Source organism: Oryctolagus cuniculus, chromosome 7 (genome assembly GCF_964237555.1).
Source record: "Oryctolagus cuniculus chromosome 7, mOryCun1.1, whole genome shotgun sequence".
In the NCBI taxonomy this organism is placed as follows: domain Eukaryota; kingdom Metazoa; phylum Chordata; class Mammalia; order Lagomorpha; family Leporidae; genus Oryctolagus; species Oryctolagus cuniculus.
Window position 1 is genome coordinate 44423574 of NC_091438.1, and position 24767 is coordinate 44448340.

At 58.2% G+C, this 24767-nt stretch overlaps 2 protein-coding genes across 6 annotated transcripts in view; both read left to right on the forward strand.

Moving 5' to 3' along the window:
• The first annotated feature begins 203 nt into the window (after positions 1 to 203).
• On the forward strand, positions 204 to 16125 carry DENND4B (DENN domain containing 4B). 5 transcript variants are annotated; one of them, XM_008264394.4, is made up of 28 exons: positions 204 to 410; positions 2780 to 3119; positions 4343 to 4595; positions 4786 to 4855; positions 5059 to 5228; positions 5320 to 5564; positions 5912 to 5978; positions 6075 to 6133; positions 6287 to 6431; positions 6683 to 6858; positions 6995 to 7095; positions 7370 to 7585; positions 8093 to 8238; positions 8883 to 9022; positions 9130 to 9256; positions 9632 to 9838; positions 10215 to 10343; positions 11597 to 11774; positions 12023 to 12190; positions 12424 to 12812; positions 12978 to 13100; positions 13241 to 13410; positions 13492 to 13633; positions 13824 to 14060; positions 14575 to 14692; positions 14786 to 14951; positions 15039 to 15103; positions 15199 to 16125. In XM_008264394.4, the coding sequence occupies exons 2-28, from the start codon at positions 2803 to 2805 to the stop codon at positions 15342 to 15344; spliced, it is 4470 nt and encodes a 1489-aa protein (XP_008262616.2). In that variant the 5' UTR covers positions 204 to 410; positions 2780 to 2802; the 3' UTR covers positions 15345 to 16125. The 5 variants fall into 5 exon arrangements, with proteins under 5 accessions (XP_008262616.2, XP_008262615.2, XP_008262617.2 ...); XM_008264393.4 differs by lacking the exon at positions 204 to 410 and adding an exon at positions 607 to 937; XM_008264395.4 differs by lacking the exon at positions 204 to 410 and adding an exon at positions 1277 to 1414.
• Positions 16126 to 17058: 933 nt separating this feature from the next.
• The window catches only part of GATAD2B (GATA zinc finger domain containing 2B), a 109824-nt gene continuing 102115 nt past the window's right edge, over positions 17059 to 24767 (forward strand). Inside the window, exon 1 of the mRNA XM_051857277.2 lies at positions 17059 to 17170. The gene's annotated coding sequence lies outside the window, so the exon portion shown is untranslated. The remainder of the gene's footprint in view (positions 17171 to 24767) is intronic.

Genomic DNA, 24767 nt, shown 5'->3' on the forward strand with positions numbered 1-24767 from the left:
TTCATTCAAGTTGTAATTCAGCAGATCCTTGAGTGACAACCATTTCTCAAAAGCTTTCCTCTCTGGATTGGGTTGGCTTTCACCATCTGGGCCTCTGCCCCCCCCCCCCCCCACGATAATAAGAGTAGTGCGCCTCCTCAGTTACTCCCGCCTCCTCTATCCCACACCCTGCAGTCCTAGCCTCTCCTCTTCCTCTTTCCAGAGCTGTCGTCAATTTCAGAAAAGGGAACCGAGAGATCCTAGCTCTGGCTGGAAGGGAATGCAGTGTGTCATAAACCTGGAAGTAGGAGAAGCCGCAACCTAGGCCTTCAGGGCTTTTACTTTCTCGCCGGAGGCATGCTCCCTACATCCTCTGACTGTAGGACCGTGGGCGGGACGGGAGCCCGCCTCGGACTTCAGGGCCGCCTGGGGTCAGTATCCTGCGGCAGCGTCTGGGTGGTGGGGGAAGCCGCCCGGGTGTGGGGGGCCCTCCCAGCCGCCAGGGGTCGCGCTGCAGGCGGCCGGGCGCTGGGCAGGCGCTTGCCAGGGTCACGGCCGCCGGTCGAGGCGGGGGGGGGGGGGGGGGGTAGGGGTAGCGGCAGCACCCGCGGCCCCGCGGGGGGGGGGTGGAGAAAGCGGGGCGCGCGGAGGAGCGCCGGGCCCCCAGCGCCACGGGAGCTGGGAGGACCGTGCGGCCCGAGCTAGCGGCGCGGCAGCGCAGTTCCCGCTTGGCGCAGCGCGGCGGGGACGCTGGGACGGCCGGGATTTCCCTGCACCGCGCCCCGCGCCCCGGTGCCCTCGGCCGCCTCTTCTTCACTCGCCGCCCGGGCGGGAGCGGCGCCCGAGTCGGGCGCGCCATGTCCGGGGCCGGGTAGCCCTGCCGCCCGCCGGCCCGCCAGCCCGCGCTCCGAGCCACCCGCCAGCGGGCCGGCCGGCCGGGCAGTCGCGGGGCAGGCAGGTAGGGGCTGGACCGGGCGGGGCGGCGGGCGGGGAAGCGAGGGAGGGAGGGAGCGCCAGCGGGGCGGGGGGAATCGCCCCCAGCTGTCCTGCAGCGCTGCACATCTGGTTCCGGTTCCTCTCTCCTGGGGAAGTGAAAGTGGAGGGGAGGGCACAAGCCGGAGTTGGCTGGCCGTGCGGGGCCCCTGCACCTCCTGCTCCCGCGGGGGCCCGCGCCGGAGCTCCCCTCCCTCCCGCCAGGGTCACGCGGCGGCCGGCGCTGCTGCCGTCACGTCCTCGGCCGCCGGCGCGCCCGCTTCTCCCTGCCCTCCGCTTCTCCTCCGCCTCCTCCCCCGCGGCGCACCCTTCTGCCCCAACCCGAACTTCCCGCGGCCGCGCATGTGGGCGTTGGATACGGCGTGGCCCCTGTGCCGGTCTCCTTCCCCGGGGAGAGAGGGCTGCCGTCTGCAGGACCGGGCTGGATGAGGGGAGGCCCAAGGTGCGCAGGTCCCATGGATAGGCCCAGCCAGTGGCCTCTGCCTGCTGCCTTGGGCACAGGGCTCCTGGTCGCTGGCCGTTGGTGACGAAGGGGGCTGTGCCCCAGAGTTAAATCAGGAGGCTGACGCTGACTCCTGGCTTCGCTGCTCAGACGTGGAGGCTAAATTTAGATGGGGCTGGGGCTGTGTGTCCAGAGGCCAGGTTAAGGAGAGAGCCAGCCTAGCTAGCTCCATGAGATTTCTTGCTCCTTGCTCCCCCCAGGCCGAGTGGGAGGTTAAGCAGGACTGGGCACCCAGAGCCTCCTCTGCCTTGGCCCGGTCCTTTGGCCTGAGGTTCCGGCCAAGCTGATGCTGTGCTGGCATCTTCAACGGTACCCCCACCGCTGCCATCACACACACCCATAGGCCGACTTCCGCTGAGCGTCTGCTTCCCCTCCACTGTTTCAGGAAGTAACCTCCCTTCCCCTCTGAAGCACTCCTGCAGGCCTCCGGCCAGGCTGCAAGCCACCCACCGGGCTCGTTCCCAGCTGCCGCACCCTGGGTGCCCCCCGGACCCTTGGGTTTCCTACTCCCTGGGGTTGGGCGATGGAGGCAGGTGAGAACACAGTTAGGAAGGACTGTGTGGGCCTGTTCCTGTCTCTGTGCTGGCTTCCTGGCAGAGGATGAGCGATGGGGGCACTATCTCCCACAGCGTCTTTGGACCCAGTGACACACCCAGGGTTCCTGGAGGTGGGAGGCTGTGTTGTTGTTATTGTTGTTGTTTTGGCAACATTGGTGGAGTTAAAACTGGGAAAAAGGACACTTGAGTCCGGTGAGGAGATGTGAAAGTTTGGGTTTTGTGAGCTTTCCCAAGAATCTGTGGGGAAGTGTTGCAGTGGGCTCTTTAAGAACATTAGCTGGATCTTGAGGTTCTTTTGATGTCGTCACTAGCGTGGAAGGTCAGGAGTCCTTAAAAAGCCTGGCTGGTTGGTATGATGTCATGGTCAGGGTGAATGATGTCATTGCAGAAAAGACTGTTACCTCTGTGCTACTGTAACTGTACGTGTAGGGAATGAGCAGGGGGAGAGCCTTTAAAAGGGATATACTAGCAATGTCAGAGCCCAGGTGAGCTGTGTGGGGTGGAGTGGAGTCTGGGGTCCTTGGGAACAGGAGCTGGTACCACGAGATCAGAGGCAGCTTGTCTCTTTAAGGAGCTGCGGTGGGCAGTGAGAGCCTAGTGATGTCATAGGCGGGAGAGTCCTGGATTGGCTGACTGCTTATCCTGCCTTTCCTGGGTAGGGAGGAAGAGGGGAGCAAGAAGGGTACTCTGGTTGCCATGGCAACACCAGCCTCCTTTGCTTCATCTGTCTCCCGCTTGACCATTCCAGATGCAGTGAGTGAGGGGGGGGCCATGGCAGAGGAGCGGCCCCCCCGGCTGGTGGATTACTTCGTGGTAGCTGGGCTCGCAGGGAACGGAGCACCCATCCCCGAGGAAGCACGGGTTCCTGAACCCAGCGGTCCCCTGCGCCCTCCCCGGCCTGCTGAGCCCATCACAGATGTGGCAGTCATCGCTAGGGCCCTGGGCGAGGAGGTGCCCCAGGGCTACACCTGCATCCAGACTTCTGCTGGAGGCCACCCCTTGGAACTCAGTGCCGGGCTCCTGGGTGGAACTCAGCCCGTCATCTGCTACCGCAGGGGCCGTGACAAGCCCCCCCTCGTTGAGCTGGGGTGTGTGCCCCTGCCCATGCTGGCACCAGGGGAGGTTGGGAGGGATCTGGGGTGAGACAGGGAGAGGTAGGGGTGTGGGGTTGGGAGCGGGCCACGGGAATGGGAGCAGAACAGCGCGGAGGCTGGGGGTGTGGGGCTGACATCTGCGCTTACAGTCCTTGCCCAAGTTTGGGTTCAGGTGCTCATGCCCCTGCTTGCCCACCCTGCTGTTGGGCGGGGTCTTGAGCCCCTCTCGGCCCGTTCCTCCATCTGTAGAAAGACCTTCTTGTAGGGTGTTGAGAAGCGGCAAGGAAATAACTCATGTGAGGGACTCAGCACAGAGCCAGTCAATGGTAGTCTGTTTTTTTTTTTTTAATATTTTATTTATTTATTTGAGAGGTAGAGTTACAAACAGTGAGAGGGAGAGAGAGAGAGGTCCTCCTTCCGTTGGTTCACTTCCCAGATGGCCGCAATGGCCAGAGCTGCGCCAATCCAAAGCCAGGAGCCAGGAGCTTCTTCTGGGTCTCCCACATGGGTTCAGGGGCCCAAGGACTTGGGCTATCTTCCACTGCTTTCCCAGGCCATAGCAGAGAGCGTTATTGGAAGAGGAGCAGCCAGGACTTGAACCGGCGCCCATATGGGATGCCGGTGCCGCAAGTGGAGGATTAACCTGTGCCACGGCGCCGGCCCCTCTTTTTTTTTTTTTTTTTTTTTAAAGATCTATTTATTTATTTATTTGAAGGCAGAGTTAGAGAGAGGCAGAGGCAGAGAGAAAGAGAGCAACAGAGGTCTTCCATCCTCTGGTTCACTCCCCAGATGGCTGCCATGGCCATCCGAAGCCAGGAGCCAGGAGCTTCTTCCAGGTCTCCCACATGGGCGCAGGGGCCCAAGGACTTGGGCCATCTTCTGCTGCTTTCCCAGGCCATAGTAGAGAGCTGAATCTGAAGTGGAGCAGCCGGGACTCAAACAGGCACCCATATAGGATGCTGGCACTGCAGGCAACAGCACATTGCAGGCCCCTGTCTGTTTCATTCTTAGTGTTTATTCATGAGTTTCGGTGCCATAGATGGCATGTAGGGTTGCTGGCTAACCAAGAAGCAGAGCGGAGGGCTAGAAGGGAGGTGGGCAGTGAATCTGCAGGGGGCTGCCAGGCTTCAGGGACCAGGAAGGCAGACGTGGCAGGGCTGGGGTCTTCCTTCTCCACCCTGACCTCTCGACATCTCTCTCTCTGCCCCTGCGCCAAGGGTGTTGTATGAGGGGAAGGAACGGCCCAAGCCTGGCTTCCAAGTGCTGGACACAACACCCTACAGCCACTCAGCCAACCTGGCCCCTCCAGGCCCCGGGCACCCCCGCACCTACCTCACTTACCGGCGGGCAGCAGAGGGGGCAGGGCTGCACGCCCTGGGCATCACTGACCTCTGTCTGGTGCTGCCCAGCAAGGGTGAGGGCACTCCCCACACGTACTGCCGGCTGCCACGCAACCTCAACCCCGGCATGGTGAGTGGGGCTGGGGTTCTGGGCGCTGAGACCTGGGCTGGTTCAGTTTGAGAGTATGACAGCAGGGCCAGGTCGGAGCAGGCACCGGGATTGCTGGGAGCTTGAAGACTTAGGGGTGGTGGGGAGGAAAGGGACTTGAGAAACCTCTGTCGGCTGAGCATCTGCCTGTCTTTTGCCATTTCCGGGGCAGTGGGGCCCAGCGGTGTATCTGTGCTACAAGGTGGGCCTAGCCAAGGGCAACACATTGGTGTACGAGGCAGGTGAGTGGCCCCTTGGTCCCTCTAACCCTTTGCTCCTCTGTGCCCCTTTGCCCTGGTCCCTCGTGACTGGCACCTTTGGTGTCCCCAGAATTCACTTCCCTGTTGCCACCTGGCCCTTCTCTGGCAAATCCTGGTTCCTTCCCCCTGGAGTCTGATGGACTCCCCTCCTTTTGGGTACCCCTCCCACTCTGCCGGGGGTGCAGAGCTGTTGGGCCGCTACCCGGAGGAGGACAACGAGGCGTTCCCGCTGCCCGAGTCCGTGCCAGTCTTCTGCCTGCCCATGGGTGCCACTATCGAGTGCTGGCCTGCCCAGACCAAGTACCCCGTGCCCGTCTTCTCCACCTTCGTGCTCACGGGTGCCGCTGGTGATAAGGTGGGTGTGTGGAGCGTGGTCAGGGGTCAGGCCACGCGGGGCCCGCCTGACCGTCCCTCTGTTTCCCCCACCCCCTTCCCTCCTCCGCCAGGTGTATGGTGCCGCCCTGCAGTTCTATGAGGCGTTCCCGAGGGCCAGGCTGTCGGAGCGGCAGGCACGGGCACTGGGCCTGCTGAGTGCCGTGGAGCGGGGCCGGGCGCTGGGCGGCCGAGCTGTACGCAGCCGGCGAGCCATCGCCGTGCTGTCCCGCTGGCCCGCCTTCCCTGCCTTTCGCGCCTTCCTCACCTTCCTCTACCGCTACTCCGTCTCAGGCCCCCACCGCCTGCCCTTGGAAGCGTGAGCACGGGTCCCCTGATACTGGGGAGTCCAGAGGGGATAGGGAGGCCGGAAGAGATGGGTGGGATTAGGGCAGAGGCGGGAGGTGGGCTGCAGTGTATGTGGCTGGGCAATTGGTCCGCGGGGAGAAATGTCGCCAGCGAGGGGGTGAGTGGGGCCTGAAGTCTGGTGTCCCCTTGCTGGCTGGCTCCCAGCAAGGGGGTGTGCCTGTCCCGGGGAGACCTTTCCTCTGATTGCCAGAGGCTCTGCCGGGGTTCAGGGAAGAAGGAGCTTCCTGAGAACATGTGGAGGCAGGACAGGGACGGGCCACAGAGCCGGCCTCTCACCCGTTTCCCTCTCTTCCCCAGGCACATCTCGCACTTCATTCACAACGTCCCCTTCCCCTCCCCACAGAGACCCCGCATCCTAGTGCAGGTGAGCGCAGAGCTGGGGCTGGGCCGGGTGGAAGGAAGGGCAGCGTGGCAGGGGCTGGCCAGCGCCCCCCTGACCTGTGGCTCTCTGCCCTCCCAGATGTCTCCCTACGACAACCTGCTCCTCTGTCAACCTGTGTCTTCACCCCTGCCCCTCAGGTGTGTGCCCAGGTGCTGGGGGAGGTGGGGGAGGGGAAGTGCAGTTGTTGAGGCCTATGCAGGTTGGGTCCGGGTGGGGTCCGTGCCCAGTGACTGGGGAGGGGTCTCCAGAGTCTCCTGCTGACCCCTTCTGCACCTCCGCATTGCCCGCAGCGGTGCCAGCTTCCTGCAGCTGCTGCAGAGCCTGGGCCCTGAGCTGGCTGTCACACTGCTGCTGGCCGTGCTCACGGAGCACAAACTGCTGGTGCACTCGCTGCGGCCAGACCTGCTCACCAGTGTCTGTGAGGCCCTTGTCTCGGTGAGTGCCACCCTGTCCCAGCCACCTTCCCTGGAACCACTGCCCCTTGCCCTTAACTTTTCATTTCCTGGGGAGGCTCCTCAGTCCCTCCCCCTGCGGATGACCTCCAGGGACACACAACTTCTCACAGAGACTCTCTGGCCTCCACTTCCAGCCAGCGGCCTCTTGCCAAAGGTGCCCCCTCCCCAAGCCAGTGCCCTCTGCTGCTGCCCTGCCCCCGGCTCCCCGACCCCACCCTCTGGTTTCTGCAGATGATCTTTCCGCTGCACTGGCAGTGCCCCTACATTCCGCTGTGCCCCCTGGTGCTGGCAGACGTGCTGAGCGCCCCTGTGCCCTTCATCGTGGGCATCCACTCCAGCTACTTTGATCTGCATGACCCCCCGGCCGACGTCATCTGTGTCGACCTTGACACCAACACGCTCTTCCAGTAAGACACTGGGTCTCCTCTGGGGTCTGCGGGTGGTGGGTGGGAGAGGGCTGGCATGTGGCGTGTTGCTGGCTCCAAGGGGGCCTCGGGCACACGTGGAGCCCTGTCACCCTTCCCCTATGGGTTCCTCTCACAGGACCGAGGAAAAGAAGCCCCTCTCCCCTCGGACCCTGCCTCGCAGACCCTACAAGGTTCTGCTGGCCACTCTGACTAACCTGTACCAGCAGCTGGACCAGAGTGAGAAGCCTGGGTGGGGTGGGGGTGGGAGGCCTGTGGGCTGCTGGGTGTTCCCTGGGGAGGTTGGAGACAGCGTTGAGGGGGATTTGAGAAAGGGCAGATCATAGTCCTGGCCTGCAGGACAGCTGAGCTTGAAGCTGTCACCCAAAGGTAATTTTGTAGCGGCAGCTGGCTGCACAGAGGTGGGTTGGGGTGGAGGACTCCCATGTGGAGCGCAGGGTTGACACAAGCACTGTGGGTGTGGGCCCTGACCCTCCGGCCCGCTGGTCCCCAGCATACACTGGACCCGAGCAGGAGGCCTCCCTGGAATTCCTGCTGACCGACTACGAGGCAGTGTGCGGCCGCCGGGCCCGGCTGGAGCGAGAGGTCCAGGGCGCCTTCCTCCGCTTCATGGCCTGCCTGCTCAAGGGCTACCGGGAATTCCTGCGCCCACTCACCCAGGCCCCCTCGGAGGGCGCTCGCGACGTGGACAACCTTTTCCACCTTCAGGGTAAAGAGGGCCTGCATCTGCTTGGAGACTGCATCATGGGAGGGGGCGGCTGGCGGGGGCAGGTGGCCCTGGGAACCACTCTGGCTGCTTGCTCCTGCACTCTGCGAGTGGTTTTCCAGGCACCTGCCTTGAGCTGTCTGCTCTTCTACTCTTGGAGTCAGGGTGCACAGAGGAGCCAGATGTGGCGCTGCCCTCCGGAGCCCTGGGCGTGGGGCAGACGGAGTGTGGCTCCTGTGGCAGGCAGCTCCCTTAGGCCAAGCTCTGTTTAGGGACCCACCTTGGGAGAACCCCCGGTCTGAGACAATGAGTTCAGACGAAAGGGTGGGATTTCCACGGGACCATGGCACTGGGGGAGCTGGGCTGGCCGGCTCGGTCAGTGGGGTGGTTATGCCAGAGGGGTCGGGGATCCTGAGTGGGTTGGGAGCCAAGTAGGGGGTGTGGGGAAGGTGTGGCTGTGGTAGAGAGCCCTGGTGGCCCCCTCCTCTGCCTCACTGTCATCACCCCCAGGCTTCCTGAAGTCCCGCGAGCGCTCCAGCCACAAGCTGTACTCCCAGCTGCTGCACACACAGATGTTCTCCCAGTTCATTGAGGAGTGCTCTTTCGGCTCTGCTCGGCATGCTGCCCTGGAATTCTTTGACTCCTGCGTCGACAAGGTACTCTGGGCACTGTTCCTCTGTGTACCTGTAGGTCTGCTTCCCTCCTGGTTGTCTCCGTTGCCCCCAGGCCACTGTCAACACAATTTTGTATCTCAGATGTGAATAGGATAGTGCCCCTGGAGTTACACAGTGCGCAGCCTGTGGACCCTGCCAGGGCTGGCTTCACATCCGTAGTAGCCCACTCCTTCGCAGGGGATGTGCTTCACGGGGGTGGGGGACATCTTCTGGCTCTGCCCCACGTCCACAGTATTTTTTGTGTTTTTTTGATTGATTGATTGATTTCAAAGGCAGAGCTATAGAGAGGCAGAGGTAGAGGGGCAGAGAGAAAGATCTACCATTAGCTGGTTCACTTGCCAAATGACCGCAATGGCCAAAGCCAGGCTGATATGGAGCCAGAAGCCAGGAACTGCTTCTGGGTCTCCCATACGGGTACAGGAGCCCAAGGACGTGGGCCATCTTCTGCTTTCCCAGGCCATAGCAGGGAGGTGGATCGGAGGTGGAGCAGCTGGGTCTCGAACTGGCGCCCATATGGGATGCCAGCACTGCAGGTGGCGCTGCAGGTGGCGGCTTCACCTGCCGCGCCACAGCACTATCCCCATATCCACTGTCTGAATGCTCATTGTCGTGTCCTCCTGCCACAGGTCCACGCCGAGCAGGAAAGGCCTGAGCCCACTCCGTTGGTGGAGCTGGAAGAGTTGTCAGGAAGTGAGCTCACCGTCTTCATCACGCCTCCCGAGGAGCCCCCGGTCCCAGACAGCAGCGAACCCATTCCCCAGTTCTGGTGAGAGCCTCTCCTATGCTTCCGTGTCCCCGGGCCCCGCACGCTGCTCCAGCCCAGCCTGCCTGGCCCTGTGCTGACTGTGATGTTGTCTCTGTCTGCCCTACCAGTTATGATGGGTTCCCAGAACTACGGGCTGAGCTGTTTGAATCTCCCCAAGAGCAACCTGGGGCACTGCCTGTGCCGGGCACCTCCCGGAGTGCCCCCAGCAGTCCTGCCCCTCGCCGAACCAAACAGGTAGCCAGCAGGTGGGCCCCACCCAGGGACCTGGCTCAGGTCAAGGGCTGATGCAACAGTTTCTTCATCTGTAAAGTGGGAACATCAATAGTACTTACCCCACAGGGATAGGAGAAGGTTTGAAGGCTCCTGGTGTATAGAAAAGCACTATATGAGCATTAGCTGTTGTCTGCGTGGTCACCATCATCATTAGCATCTTCTTCCCGAGCACTGTGGGATCCAGGGGCTGGCTGCCTTGTCTGTCTCTCAGGCAGGGTCACACCTGTGCAATGCAGGCTCCCTCCTGCCTCCTCGGAGCACAGGGATGCTCCTCAGCCTGTTTTCAGAGCTGCCCTGGCATCGTACTTACTCTGGTGTGTCCCTTGCCCCACCTAGGAGATGAAGGTTGCACAGCGGATGGCACAGAAGTCAGCGACCGTGCCTGAGCTGTGGGCCCGGTGCCTGCTGGGGCACTGCTACGGGCTGTGGTTCCTGTGCCTGCCTGCCTACGTACGATCGGCACCCTCCCGGGTACGGGCACTGCACACGGCCTACCAAGTGCTACGCCAGATGGAGAGCCGCAAAGTGGTGCTCCCCGACGAGGTAGGCAGCCACTTACCTGTGTGCCCACGCTCATACCAGTCCCAATGAGGCTTGTGCAGCTCGGGGTCTATGAGAAGGAGCCTTGGTGGGGCCAGGGCAAGCAGATAGGGGGCCCTGTAGCTGGGCAGATGCCCCATGGGTATTTACTGAGTGAATGAGCGTATTCAAGGTGTAGAGTGGAGACTGCTGGGTGGTAGGTGTTAGGGATGGTTGGGGGCAGAGTCTGCAGGAAGGAGTTAAGGAGTTGCCTGGGGACAGCAAGGTCCCTGGTCCCTGGTCCCTGAGAACTGGGGGAGCGGGAAGAGGGTGCTCACTGAGCCTTGAAGATTTCGGTCGGGAGTGGGTTCCCCAGCACACTGTGCGTGTCCTGGCCCAGGTGTGTTACCGGGTGCTGATGCAGCTCTGCTCACACTATGGGCAGCCTGTGCTGTCTGTGCGGGTCATGCTGGAGATGCGGCGGGCGGGCATTGTGCCCAACACCATCACCTATGGCTACTACAACAAGGTACCCAGCTGGGGGCAGGGGTGGGGCAGCAGCCTGCACTGGGCTGTGCACGCAGTGCGGAGTGGGGAGGGGTGCTGCTCCTTGGAGGTTAAGCCTGGAGGGTCAAGCCAGGTCCCACAGCCGCTGGCATCCGTTGTGCTCCTACGTGCTCCGTAGCGCCTCCACACGGTTCCTTCCCATTTGACTGCCTTGATTCTCACCCTCAACAGCCCTGGCTACAGCGGAGTGTCAGCTAGCATGCAGGCACTCTTCCAGACACATTAGTCATGTTCGATCAGTTTCTCCTCACAGCAGCCCCATGGGGTGGGATGATCATCCCCCGCTTATTCTGTCCGGGGAGATGAGGTTGCAGGGTTAGCGTATCTTAGGGAGTCAGACTCCGTGCACGGTTGCGGGGTCAGTGTATCTTAGGGAGTCAGACTCCGTGCACGGTTGCGGGGTCAGTGTATCTTAGGGAGTCAGACTCCGTGCACGGTTGCGGGGTCAGTGTATCTTAGGGAGTCAGACTCCGTGCACGGTTGCGGGGTCAGTGTATCTTAGGGAGTCAGACTCCATGCACGGTTGCGGGGTCAGTGTATCTTAGGGAGTCAGACTCCGTGCACGGTTGCAGGGTCTGTGTATCTTATGGAGTCAGACTCCGTGCACGGTTGCGGGGTCAGTGTATCTTAGGGAGTCAGACTCCGTGCACGGTTGCGGGGTCAGTGTATCTTAGGGAGTCAGACTCCGTGCATGGTTGCAGGGTCAGTGTATCTTAGGGAGTCAGACTCCGTGCACGGTTGCGGGGTCAGTGTATCTTAGGGAGTCAGACTCCGTGCACGGTTGCAGGGTCTGTGTATCTTATGGAGTCAGACTCCGTGCACGGTTGCGGGGTCAGTGTATCTTAGGGAGTCAGACTCCGCACGCAGGGGCAGCCACCTTTCCTTTCCTGAAGTCTGGCGCTCACCCCTGCACTCAGCTGCCTCTTGTTTTTCAGCCGAGGAAACTAAGGAGCAGAACAATGGAATTTTCCCACAGCCATATAGTTTATAAGTAGCAGAGTCTGGATACAAATTTTCTTCGGCATTCCTGGCTTCTGCTAGGCGGGCTCAGAGGCAGCTGCTCTTGTGAGCTCTTGTTGCTGGCTGAGCTACTGGCCGGGACAGTCAGCCCTAGGCAGGATGTCTGAAGGGGAAGGTGGCTCTAGGGGCCCTGGGACCAGAGGTGGGTGTCAGGGCGTCCAAGTAGGCCATCCTGATGGGCACTGTGCTTGGCAGGCTGTGCTGGAAAGCAAGTGGCCGTCGGGCACACCGGGTGGGCGCCTGCGCTGGGCCAAGCTCCGGAATGTTGTCCTGGGAGCTGCTCAGTTCCGCCAACCCCTGAAAGAGCGGCGGCGGCAGCAGCAGCAGCAGCAGCAGCCGGCAGCACAGCAAGAGGCAGGCAGCTCCCAGACAGGTGGGTGGGGACAGGTCCCGCAGGCTCTGGCTGGAGTTGCCAGGCTCTGGAAGGGAGGCACGGAGTGCTGGGGCCAGCCTCCAGGTAGGCGGCTGGGCTCCTGCAGGAGGATAGCTACACGTGGCTGGTAGCACAACCAGTCGAGTTCTGCCTGTGGGGAACCCAGGCCCAGCCAGGGGGCTGTGTTGTGGAGCAGGGGGCTGGATGTCCAGGTGACTGCCACCAGACCCCATCCCTGTCTTTTACAGAGCCCTGTCTGGAGCGCCCCTCCCCTACCCGCCCACTCCAGCGCCAGACTACCTGGGCTGGGCGAAGTCTGAGGGACCCAGCCTCCCCTGCGGGGCGCCTGGTGAAGAGCGGGAGCCTGGGCAGTGCCCGAGGCGCACAGCCCACTGTGGAGGCCGGTGTGGCCCACAGTGAGTGCCCTCATCTGCCCTCCCCCTCCCCCCAGCCAGCTTTCCCAACCACCTGCCCGTGTGGAGGGGTGGCCGGGGCGGTGGCTGCTGGAGACGGAGGCAGTGCAGCCCGAGCGTTGTCAGGGTGCGGGCTTTGGTGGCTGAGTTTGTGCGACCAAGGCCTGGGTCTTCACGGGAAGGGGTGGCTGGAGGAGCACTGGGCATAGCTTCCTGGATTCTTTTTTGTTCTGCAGTGATAGAGGCCTTGGGGGTGCTGGAACCCCGCGGCTCACCTGTGCCCTGGCATGATGGAAGTCTCTCAGACCTGAGCCTTACCGGGGAGGAGCTGGCACCTGGGGGCAGCCCAGGGGGTTCAGGCCCGGCTCTGAGTGCCCAGTCCACTGAGGCCCTGGAAGGGCTAAGTGGCCGCGGGCCCAAGGCTGCTGGGCATCAGGAGGAGGCGGGCACCCCCCGACGAGGGCTGGGTGCTCGCCTTCAGCAGCTGCTCACCCCCTCCCGCCGCTCCCCTGCCTCCCGCATTCCCCCACCCGAGCTGCCCGCTGACCTGCCACCCCCAGCCCGCCGCAGCCCCATGGACAGCCTCCTGCACCCCCGGGAGCGCCCTGGATCCACTGCGTCCGAGGTAGCCAGCCAGGGGAGCTCCGGATGCCTGGGCACTGGGAGGCCCGGGGAGGGGCCGCCACCTGGGAGGATGCCCCGGAAGGATGCCCCGAGCAGTGGCTGAGGTCAGCCTCCTGGGTGAAGAGGAACACGGGGTTGCCGACCACGCTTTCTCGTATAATGGCAGAGCTCGGCCTCTCTGGGCAGTGAGTGGGACCTCTCAGAATCTTCTCTCAGCAGCCTGAGCCTCCGCCGTTCCTCAGAGCGCCTCAGTGACACCCCTGGGTCCTCCCAGCCACCTTCCCTGGAAGTGAGGAACCCCTCCCACCCAGATGTGCGGGGACACAGAGGCGGGGTGGGGAGGAGGTGGCAGGAGCCTGCGCTGGGCTTTGCAGGGAGAGCAGCGCTCCAACAGGGCCTGCTTCCCGGGTGGGGTCTCCTCTCCCACAGATTCTGCTGTCCAGCTGCTCCCTGTGCCGTGCCTGTGATTCGCTGGTGTACGATGAGGAGATCATGGCCGGCTGGGCACCGGACGACTCTAACCTCAACACAACCTGCCCCTTCTGCGCCTGTCCCTTCGTGCCCCTGCTCAGCGTCCAGACCCTTGATTCCCGACCCAGGTGTCCACAGCAGGGCAAGTGCTGCGGGTGGGTCAGAGAGGCGGAGGTCGCAGAGCTTACCCCTCCTGCTGTCCCCCGCAGTGCCCCCAGCCCCAAGCCGACCCCTGCTGGTGCCAGTGGCAGCAAAGATGCTCCCGTCCCTGGGGGTCCTGGCCCCGTGCTCAGTGACCGTAGGCTCTGCCTCGCCCTGGACGAGCCCCAGCTCTGCAACGGGCACATGGGGGTAAGGGCTGGGTCAGAGGCACGGGAGGGACGGCAGGGAGTGTGTGGCCCTGTGGTGGTGCTGGTGGTGGGGAAATGGATGTGCAAGGGGAGGGGGGCGGCGTGCCAGGGTGACAGCTCACCGGGAGGCAGGCTCTGGGGAGGGAGCTGTGGCACAGTGCTCCACTGTCCTCCCACGTTGTGCTGGGCAGGGTACCTCCCGGCGAGTGGAGAGTGGCGCGTGGGCATACCTGAGCCCCCTGGTGCTGCGTAAGGAGCTGGAGTCGCTGGTAGAGAATGAGGGCAGTGAAGTGCTGGCGTTGCCTGAGCTGCCTGCTGCCCACCCTATCATCTTCTGGAACCTTCTGTGGTATTTCCAACGGCTGGGCCTGCCTAGTATTCTGCCAGGCCTGGTGCTGGCCTCCTGTGATGGGCCCCCAGCCCCTCAGGTCAGTGCCCCCCACGTGGCTTCTGCATCCCGAGTGCCTCCCTCCTCATCTCCCAGCTCTGTACCCTCCTAGCCCTCTGCACTGTCCTTGGCCTCGCAGAAGGAGCTCAGGCTCTGCCGTGTGCTGTGCTTGGTCTGGCTGCTCCCCTCTGCCCTCACCACCCTGAGCCTCACTTCCAGGGCTGTGGTGCAGATACCCTGTGAGTGCTAGGGCCTAGAAAAGGATTCGGTAATGTCGGTCTGCTCACTCCACTGACAGTCACTGATACAGCACCTGTGGGGTTCCAGGCCCGGGGAGAAACAGCAGCACGGCCTTGTTTACCCCTGTGAATAGGAGGTCCATTACAGAACAGTCTTGCTCCCAAGAGCCCCCGTCCTTGTCAGGGAAAGGGTTCCTTGCCCTCCTGTCCTTGGGCTTTGTCCTGTAATGCCCCTCTGTCTCCTTGGACATCACCTGTCACTTCTTGTCCTCTCATTCCTGAGCCTAACTCTCTTCTCTATTTCTGCTCCCCCAGGCCCCACCTCCTTGGCTAACCTCTGATCCAGCCTCTGTGCAGGTGCGGCTGCTGTGGGATATCCTGACCCCTGATCCCAATAGCTGTCCACCTCTCTATGTGCTCTGGAGGGTTCACAGTGAGTCTGGTACTGGACTAGGGTGGGAGAGGGACGTCCCATTCCCAGAGGGCTCAGTGATCCTGGTGGCCTTCCTTCCTTCCTTCTACCCAGGCCAGATCCCCCAGAGGGTTATGTGGCCAGGCCCAGTACCCGCCTCCCTTAGTTTGGCGTTGTTGGAGTCAGTGCTGCGCCACGTTGGACTCAATGAGGTGCATAAGGCTGTGGGGCTCCTGCTGGAAACTCTGGGGCCCCCTCCCACTGGCCTGCACCTGCAGAGGTACAGTATTCCTATCTGGGTGTCGCTGGACTGTTCTGGGCTGCATAACCCCATTCTCTGACCCATGCCCTTCTACCTCCACTCCAGGGGCATCTACCGTGAGATCTTATTCCTGACAATGGCTGCTCTGGGCAAGGACCACGTGGACATAGGTGAGGGGCAGGCAGGGGCCAAGGAGTTCAGGGAGCTGGGGGTCGGGTGTGGAAGGCAGGGATCCTAACGCACTGATTCACACCCTCTTCCCCAGGGGCCTTCGACAAGAAGTACAAGTCCGCCTTTAACAAGCTGGCCAGCAGCATGGGCAAGGAGGAGCTGAGGCAGCGGCGGGCACAGATGCCTACGCCCAAGGCCATTGACTGCCGGAAATGTTTTGGAGCACCCCTGGAATGCTAGGGTCCCTGAAGCTGCCCTCTCCAGCCCCAGGCGGGGTGGTGAGAGAGCAAGGACTCTAGAGCTAAGCTGCTTCCCCGCTCCCTTCACAGAGGAGTTGGGAACAGGCCACGGAGCCTGTTCAGCCACAGGCTCCGAGAGGAGGCAGCAGAGAGGGGGACCCGCTGTTAGAAAAAGGCACAGTTCCTCCATCTCCAGCCTGCCCAGTTTGTTCATGCTGATGTTGCGGGAGGCCTGGGGGAGCTGGTACAGCTCTGTTCCTCCCCTGTCCTCCACCAGGCACTCCCTCCCAGGGCACACACAGATCTGCACTGCCCTGGTCATCATAGAAGTTTTTGTTTTAAAAAACAACTGGAAAGATACAGAGCTCCCGAGCCTTTGCCCTGAATGGGAGGGGGGAGGGGGTCTCATTCCCCACCGATGGTGGGCCCTCTCCCCTGGCGTGGTCGAAGGAGCCCAAGGCTCTCCGTGCTTTTCTACCTTAGTGTTTGTATTTTATTTTAAGTTATTTATTCAGGAGCCACAGCCCCCTTGCTTAATGAGGTTCTTATGGAGAGCAGGGGAGAGAAGAGAAATGGGGCACCATGGTCCACGGGTTTGTAGCTCCTTAACAGGCAGCGGGAGAGCCCCTTACGAAGTACTGGTACCCTCTCCAGTCCTAAGCCTCCGTGTCCACTCCGCCTTGGGAAATGCCTCCCCGACCTGGGGCCCTGGCCTGTGCAATAAGGCTCATTCCCTGCAAAGTTTGGATGTAAATATAGTAAAAGCTGCTTCTGTCTTTTTCCTTCTGCCTCCTGTTCCCTGAGTCTGCGGTAGGGGTGGGTACACCTGTTGTTTCCCCCTGTCTACGCATCCTCCCTTCCATCCCTGCACCCTTTGCAGGCATCAGGTGGTCCCTGCTTTCCTGGCTGCGTCTGGTCCTGGCCCCTTAGGGAGTTCTCGGAGCACCAGGGGGTGAAGCTGGTGCTGCCTATAGCAGTGCCAGTCAGTGTGGCACTTCCGGCCCTCCCACACAATCACCCCCTTGTCCCTCATCTGTACCCCACACAAAGGCTCCTTTCTCTTGGGACCCTGAGCTCATCTTTGCCTTATTTCCTCCCCCCAATCCCAACCCAAACCCCCCCCCCCAACTTCTCCAGGACCTTCAGGGGATGACGACCCTCTCCTTGGGAGTGACTGGTGGGCAGCGCTAATGTGTCCTGAGGGGCTTGGCAGTCACCCTAGGCCTCCCTGGTTGTTCTGGATACAGGCAGTGCTCCTCCAACCAGGGTCTCAGTGAGGGGTTGAAAGGGGCTGGAATGAGGTGCTGGCTGCACATGGACGTCAGGGAGATGGGCATCCTTTTTCTCATCCCTCGGCTACCCTGGAGTTCTCCCCTCCCCCCTTTTTTTCCCTGTATAACGAAATAAACACAGGAAACAACTCCTAACAGAACTGCAAAACCAATGATCAGTGGGAATTAGTGACAAAGAAATGCCTTGGGGAAGGAGGGCGGGAGTATCAGTGAAGATGTAACTTACCCACATTTTTGGTGCAGATTCCTGGTAGAGGAGACAAGTGCCTGGAGAGAGAGGTCCCACTTCTGACTGCTGGGACCGTCAAGCCAGAGTCCCCTCTCCATTGTGATGCTTTCCCAGTGTCCTGGAGGACCAGCACAGGAGAGAGCCAGGGGCTTAGGAAACTCCATCTGTCTTATTAGGAGACATCCTCTTCAGAGGCAGCCCTCAGGCCACCCCCGTTTGTGGTCAGACCCCACTCCCCAGAATCGACCTCTCCTATTTCATCCCCAACCACCTTCTGCAAGGGAGGACCTGCCCTCTCCTAAGACTGTAAGTTTCTGTGGAATGGAGTGTGCTCAGCTCTGCCCCAAATTATAGAGAGAACATTTTAGGGTTCAGTCCCTCCCCAGTAGATCATACAATCCCACCGTTCTATACATCTCGCTTGGTTCACAAACATTGATCACTCACTCTGCCTCTTAGCTTCTGCTTCTCATTTTTGGGCTTCCTTCATCTGAAAGGCAGAGTTACAGTGAGGCATAGGCAGAGAGAGAGAGAGAGATCTTCCATCTGCTGGCTCACTCTCCAGACAGCCGCAACGGCCGGAGCTGAGCTGATTTGAAGCCAGGAGCCAAGAGCTTCTTCCAGGTCTCCCACATGTGTGCAAGGGTCCAAGGATTTGGGCCATCTTCTACTGCTTTCCCAGGCCATAGCAGAGAGCTGGATCAGAAGTAGAGCAGCCAGAACTTGAACCGGCACCTATGTAGGATGCAGTAGGATGCAGGCACTGCAGGCTGCAGCTTTACCAGCTATACCACTGCCCTGGCCCGGCACCCTTTTTTTTTTTTAAGATTTATTTTATTTATTTGATAGTCAAAATTACAGAAAGAGGCAGAGAAATAGAGAGATCTCCCATCCACTGGTTCACTCCCCAAATGGCTGCAATGGCTGGAGCTGGGCTGATCCAAAGCCAGGAGCCAGGAGCTTCTTCCTGGTCTCCCATGTGAGTGCAGAGGCCCAAGGAGTTGGGCCATCTTCTACTACTTTCCCAAGCCATAGCAGAGAGCTGGATTGGAAGTGCTATAGCTGGGACTTGAACTGGTGTCCATATGGGATATCGGCACTGTAGGCCAAGGCTTAGCCTACTATGCCATAGCGCCAGACCCTCTTTCTTTTTTCCTTGTTTCTTTTAAAAATCTGTTTGAAAGGTAGAGTGACAGAGATAAAGAAAAAAATGGGAGATCTTCCAACAGCTGGTTCGCTCCCCAAATGGCTGCAATGGCTAGGGCTGGGTCAGGTTGAAGCTAGGAGCCAGGAGCTTCTTCTTGGTCTCCCATGAGGGTACAAGGGCCCAAGCACTTGGGCCATCCTTTGCTGCTTTCCCGGGCGCATTAACAGAGCTGAATGGGAAATGGAGTAGCCATGACTTGAACCAGCACCCATATGGAATGCTGGTGCTGCAGGTGGCAGCTTAACTTGTTATGCCACAATGCCAGCCCTAAGAATTCTTTAACCAGAAGAATATCCAAGAATTCCAATAGCAACGTGCTTACTGTGACATCTTATTTATTTGAAAGGCAGAGAGACAAACACTCATTTACAGAGATTTTTCATCTACTGGTACACTCCCCAAATGCCTGCATCAGCTGGAGCCAGACCAGGCTGAAGCTAGGAGCTGGGAGCTGTGGGCATCAGGATCCTGAGCACTCAGGTCAACTGCTGCTGAAATCAAATGGCACCAGGCCCTGAACCCAGGCACTCCAATACGAGGTGCAAGTGTCTCACTCAGCATCCAAATCGCTTCATCATACACCCGTCCCTTCCCATCACAGCTCACATCTCTGTCCTACAGCTGAGCGACAAGTTGAATGGGGGGAAGAATACACCCAAAGTACTTGGATGAATTTCTTTTCCAAGGTTTAGAGTGTATGTAGGCTCAAGTATGACAAATGTGAGGAAAAACCTCTCTGCCACTTACTAATTTTATGATGTCATGCAAGCTAGTTCACTGCTGTGCCTCAATTTTTTTCTTTGTCTGCAAATTGGGGGGCACGGAAAGGTTAATTATATAATTCATAGGAAATGCTAAGCACACTCAATAAATGTTAGCTTCACCGAGGAAACAGACAGTGGTAGGTGTTTGGCCTAGCAGCTGACTGGTTAAGGTGCCCATGTTCCACATCAGGGTACCCAGTGTGATTCTCACCTCCGGCTCCTGACTCCACCTTCCTGCTAATGCAGACCCTATGGGACAGTGGTGATGACTCAAGTCACTGAGTTCTTGCTGCCCACATGGGAGATATAGATTGAATTCCCAGCTCCTGTCCAGCCTAGCCCCAGCAGATGGGATCTCTCTTTCTCTCTCTTTCTCCTCTCTCTCTCTCCCTCTCCCTTCCCCTCTCTCTTTAAATAGGATTTTTATTTATTTATTTTTTTAATTTTGACAGGCAGAGTGGACAGTGAGAGAGAGAGACAGAGAAAGGTCGTCCTTTTTTTTTTTTTTTTTTTTTTTTGACAGGCAGAGTGGACAGTGAGAGAGAGAGACAGAGAGAAAGGTCTTCCTTTGCCGTTGGTTCACCCTCCAATGGCCGCCGCGGCCGGCACACTGCGGCCGGCGCACCGCGCCTATCCGAAGGCAGGAACCAGGTGCTTCTCCTGGTCTCCCATGGGGTGCAGGGCCCAACCACTTGGGCCATACTCCACTGCACTCCCTGGCCACAGCAGAGAGCTGGCCTGGAAGAGAGGCAACCGGGACCGAATCCGGCGCCCTGACTGGGACTAGAACTCGGTGTGCCGGCGCCGCAGACGAAGGATTACCCTATTGAGCCATGGCGCCAGCCTAAATAGGATTTTTAAAACATTATTTATTTATTTATTTTAATTTTTATTTTTGATAGGCAGAGTGGACAGTGAGAGAGAGAGATAGAGAGAAAGGTCTTCCTTTGCCGTTGGTTCACCCTCCAATGGCCGCCGCGGCCGGCGCACCGCGCTGATCCGATGGCAGGAGCCAGGAGCCAGGTGCTTTTCCTGGTCTCCCATGGGGTGCAGGGCCCAAGCACTTGGGCCATCCTCCACTGCACTTCCTGGCCACAACAGCGAGCTGGCCTGGAAGAGGGGCAACCGGGACAGAATCCAGCGCCCCGACTGGGACTAGAACCCGGTGTGTCAGCGCCGCAAGGCGGAGGATTAGCCTAGTGAGCCGTGGCGCCGGCCTTTATTTGTTTATTTGAAAAGCAGAGAGGCAGAATCAGAGAAAGAAAGAGAGAAGTCTTATGTCTGAGAGAAGCCTTCCATCCACTGGTTCACTCCCCAAATGGCTGCAACAGCCAGAGCTGCACCGATCCGAAGCCAAGAGCTAGGAACTTCTGCCGGGTCTCCCATGCGGGTGCAGGGGCCCAAGGACTTGGGCCATCTTCCACTGCTTCCCTAGGCCATAGCAGAGAGCTGGGTTGGAAGAGGAGTAACCAGCACTTGAACTGGCACCCATATGGGATGCCAGCACTGCAGGAGGTTGGCTTTACTTGCTATGCCACAGTGCCGGACTCCTGTCTCTTAAATCAAAAAAGTAAAAATAAAGGAACCATACATATGGGGACTAAAGCCAATTGGCCTCATTTATTTTTCTTTCTTTATAATTTTTCTGTGTTTAAAAAAAAAGGATTTATCGGGACTAGCCCTGTGGCTTAGTAGGTTGGGCCTCTACCTGCAGTGCCAGCATCCCATATGGGTGCTGTCTTGAGTCCCAGCTGCTCTGCTTCTGATCCAGCTCCCTGCTAACGCACCTGGGAAAGCAGTGGAGGATGGCCCATGTGCTCAGATCCCTGCACCTGTGTGGGAGATCCAGAAGAAGCTCCTGGCTCCTAGCTTTGGATCATTCAGCTCCAGCCATTGTGGCCACTTGGGGAGTGAACCAGTGGATGGAAGCTGTCTTTCTCTGTAACTCTTTCAAATAAATAAATGAATCTTTAAAAAAGAGAGATTTATTTATTTGAAAGGCAGAATTATAGAGAGAGAGGCAGAGACAGACAGAGTGAACCATCTGCTGGTTCACTCCTCAAATGCCTGCAACAGCCATGCCACTAGTGGCCAGGACTGGCACCCAAATGGGAAGCTATGCCAAAGCACTGGCCCATTCTTTTATCATTCTATGTTCCAAGTCCCCCATCATGGCCTGCTTAATTATGTTTTAAGGCTTTTTTTTTTAGGCCTTCTTGGTATCTTGTATCACCATGTTTCTCACAGGTTTTGAAGAATGGCCTTTCAGACAGCAGAGAACACAGTGGACTAATAATTGGCAAAGCAGTAGGTTCCAGAAAGAGGAATGTATCCTCTGTGAGGGGAAAGGCTTTGTCCCATTCACTGTTTTGTCCCCAGCACATGGAAGAGTGCCTGATAACATAACAGGTGCTTTATCCTGTGTGTACACTGACTAGGAAGGTGACCTTGCTGGAAAGGCAAGGAAAATTCGCATAACAGTCACTATTTATCATGTTTATTGAGTGTTTACTATGTCCTTGGCAATTCTCAGAATTTTAAATACACTATTTTATAGTCCTCACAATTACACTATTTATGACCCCCATTTTACAGATGGGGAATCTAGGGCATAGAGAACAGAGGTTAAAGCACAGCAGGTTAAGCTGCTGCCTGTGACACCAACACCCCACATCAGAGTGCTGGTTCAAGTCCTGGCTCCGCCACTTCCGATCAAGCTTCCCACTAATGCAGCAGCAGATGGGCCTTGTGTTTGGACTCCTCTGTCCACGTGCGAGGCCCAGATGGAGTTCTGGGCTCCTGACTTCAATCTGGCCCAGTCCCAGCTGTAGGAGCCATTTGGGGGAGCAAACCAATGGATGGAAGATCTCTCTCTCTCTCTCTCTCTCTCTCTCTCTGTCACTCTGCTATCCAACTCCCTGCTACTCTACCTAAAGAATAGATTAAAAATAAAGAAATAACTTGCACCCAAGTCCTGCAATTGTTAAGAGCTAGAACCAAAATCCAACGGCAGGTGGTCTGTGTAAAGACTGTGTTCTTTACCTGGAGACTACACTAGTTTGGAAACAACTTTTTGTCCACTTAAGATAGCAGTTGGGTGGGTGTAGTGACAGCAGGGTAAGCTGCCGCTTGGGGCACCTGCCTTCTATGTCAGAGGCAACCCTCAGGTCACCCCTGTTTGTGGTCAGACCCCACTCCCCGGAATCGACCTTTTCTATTTCATCCCCAATGACCTTTTTTTTTTTTTTTTTGGTAGGCAGAGTTAGACAGTGAGAGAGAGAGAGAGACAGAGAGAAAGGTCTTCCTTTTACGTTGGTTCACCCCCCAAATGGTCACTACGGCTGGTGTGCTGCGCCAATCCGAAGCCAGGAGCTAGGTGCTTCCTCCTGGTCTCCCATGCGGGTGCAGGGCCCAAGCACTTGAGCCATCCTCCACTGCCCTCCCGGGCCACAGCAGAGAGCTTGACTGGATGAGGAGCAACCGGGACAGAATCCGGTGCCCCGACTGGGACTAGAACCCGGTGTGCCGGCGCCGCAGGCGGAGGATTAGCCTAGTGAGCCAAGGCGCCGGCCCCCAATGACCTTTTGCAAGGGAGAACCTGCCCTCTCCTAAGACTGTAAGTTTCTGTGGAATGGAGTGTGCTCAGCTCTGCCCCAAACTATAGAGAGAACATTTTAGGGTTCAGTCCCTCCCCAGTAGATCATATAATCCCACCGTTCTATACATCTCGCTTGGTTCACAAACAATGATCACTCACTCTGCCTCTTGGCTTCTGCGTCTCATTTTTGGGCTTCCTTCTAGAGCCCTGCAGTCTGATGGAAGAATTAAGATTTTTTTTTTTTATTTGAAAGGCAGAGTGACAGAAAGAGCAAGAGAAATCTTCCAATGGCTGGTTCACTTTCCAAATGGCTGCAACAGAGCGCTGGGCCAGGTTGAAGTCAGGAGCCTGGAACTCCATCTGGGTCTCCCACATGGGTGGCAGGGGTTGAATGCCTTGAACTCTGTTTCTTTTCTTTTTTTTTTTTTATTTTTTATTTTTAACAGGCAGAGTGGACAGTGAGAGAGAGAGACAGAGAGAAAGGTCTTCCTTTGCCGTTGGTTGGTTCACCCTCCAATGGCCGCCGTGGCCGGCGCACCACGCTGATCCGAAGGCAGGAGCCAGGAGCCAGGTGCTTTTCCTGGTCTCCCATGGGGTGCAGGGCCCAAGCACCTGGGCCATCCTCCACTGCACTCCCTGGCCACAGCAGAGAGCTGGCCTGGAAGAGGGGCAACTGGGACAGAATCCGGTGCCCCGACCGGGACTAGAACCCGGTGTGCCGGTGCCGCTAGGAGGAGGATTAGCCTAGTGAGCCGCGGCGCCGGCCTGAACTCTGTTTCTGATCCAGCTCCCTGCTAATGCACCTGGGAAGCAGCAGATGATAGCCCAGACATCTAGAAGGACAGAGATCTTCCAACCACTGGCTCACACCCCAGATGGCAGCAATGGCTGGGGCTGGGCCAAGCCAAAGCTAAAACTAGAGCCAGGAGCTTCTTCCAGGTCTCCCATTTGGGTAGCAGGGGGGCCAAACACTTGGTCTATCTCCTGCTGCTTTTCCCAGGCCATTATCAGGGAGCTGGATCAGAAGTGGAGCAGCTGGGACATGAACTGACACCCATTTGGGATGCCAGTGTGGTACGCGGTGGCTTTACCCACTACACTACAATGCTGGCTCTGTATAAATATATTTTTAAAAATTAAATAATAATTGGAGTGGTGTGTGTTGTAGTGCAGTGGGTTTAGCCACTACTTGGAATGCCAGAATACCATGTCGGGGTGCCCGGGATTGAGTCCTGTCTCCACTTCTGATCCAGTTTACTGTTATTGTGCACCCTGGGAGGCAGCAGATAATGGTCCAAGTACTCAGATCCTAACCACCCATGTGAGAGCCCAGAGGAAGTCGATAAACCATTAGATGGAAGATCTGTCTTTCTTTGTCACTCTGCCTTTCACATAGATTAAAAAATATTATCTTGAGGAAAAATAATTCAGATATGTGTGTGAATGTGTGTGTCTATCCATGTCTTCATGTGGCCATGGCCTCATTACAATTTCATTCCATTTGCACAGCATGCCTTCTGTTTTTTTAAGTTTGAATTTTTTTTTTTTTAAGATTTATTCATTTATTTGAGAGGCAGAGTTACAGAGAGAGAGAGGAGAGACAAGAGAGAGGTCTTCCATTTGCTGGTTCACTCACCAAATGGCTACAATGGCTGAAGCTGGGCTGATCTGAAGCCAGGAGCCAGGAGCTTCTTTCAGGTCTTCCAAGTGAGTGTAGGGGTCCAAGCACTTGGGCCATCTTCTATTGCTTTCAGAGGCCATCAGCAGGGAGTTGGATCAGAAGTGGAGCAACCAGGCTCAAACTGGTGCCCATATTGGATGCCAGCGCTGCAGGCAGAGGCTTAACCTACTGCACCACAGCGCCAGTCCTTCTTCTTCTTTTTTTTTTTTTCTTTAAAGATTTATTTATTTGAAACGCAGCATTTACAGAAAGTGGGACACAGACACACACACAGAATCCTCCATTCACTGGCTCACTCCCCATATGGCCACAATGGCCGGAGCTGGTCGTTGGAAGCCAGGAGCCAGGAGCTTCCCCCGGGGTCCCCAACATGGGTGCAGGGGCCCAAGCACCTGGACCATCCTCTGCTGCTCTCCCAGGCCATCAGCAAGGAGCTGCAGGATGGAAGTGGAGCAGCCAGAATTCAGAACTGGCATCCATTTGGGATGCCAGCATTGCAGCCAGCAGCTTTACCTGCTTCCCCAGCGCAGGGCCCAGCACAGCACGACTTCTAAGTGTTTTAATACCTCTGGAGCCGGCGCCGCGGCTCACTAGGCTAATCCTCCTCCTAGCGGCACCGGCACACCGGGTTCTAGTCCCGGTCGGGGCACCGG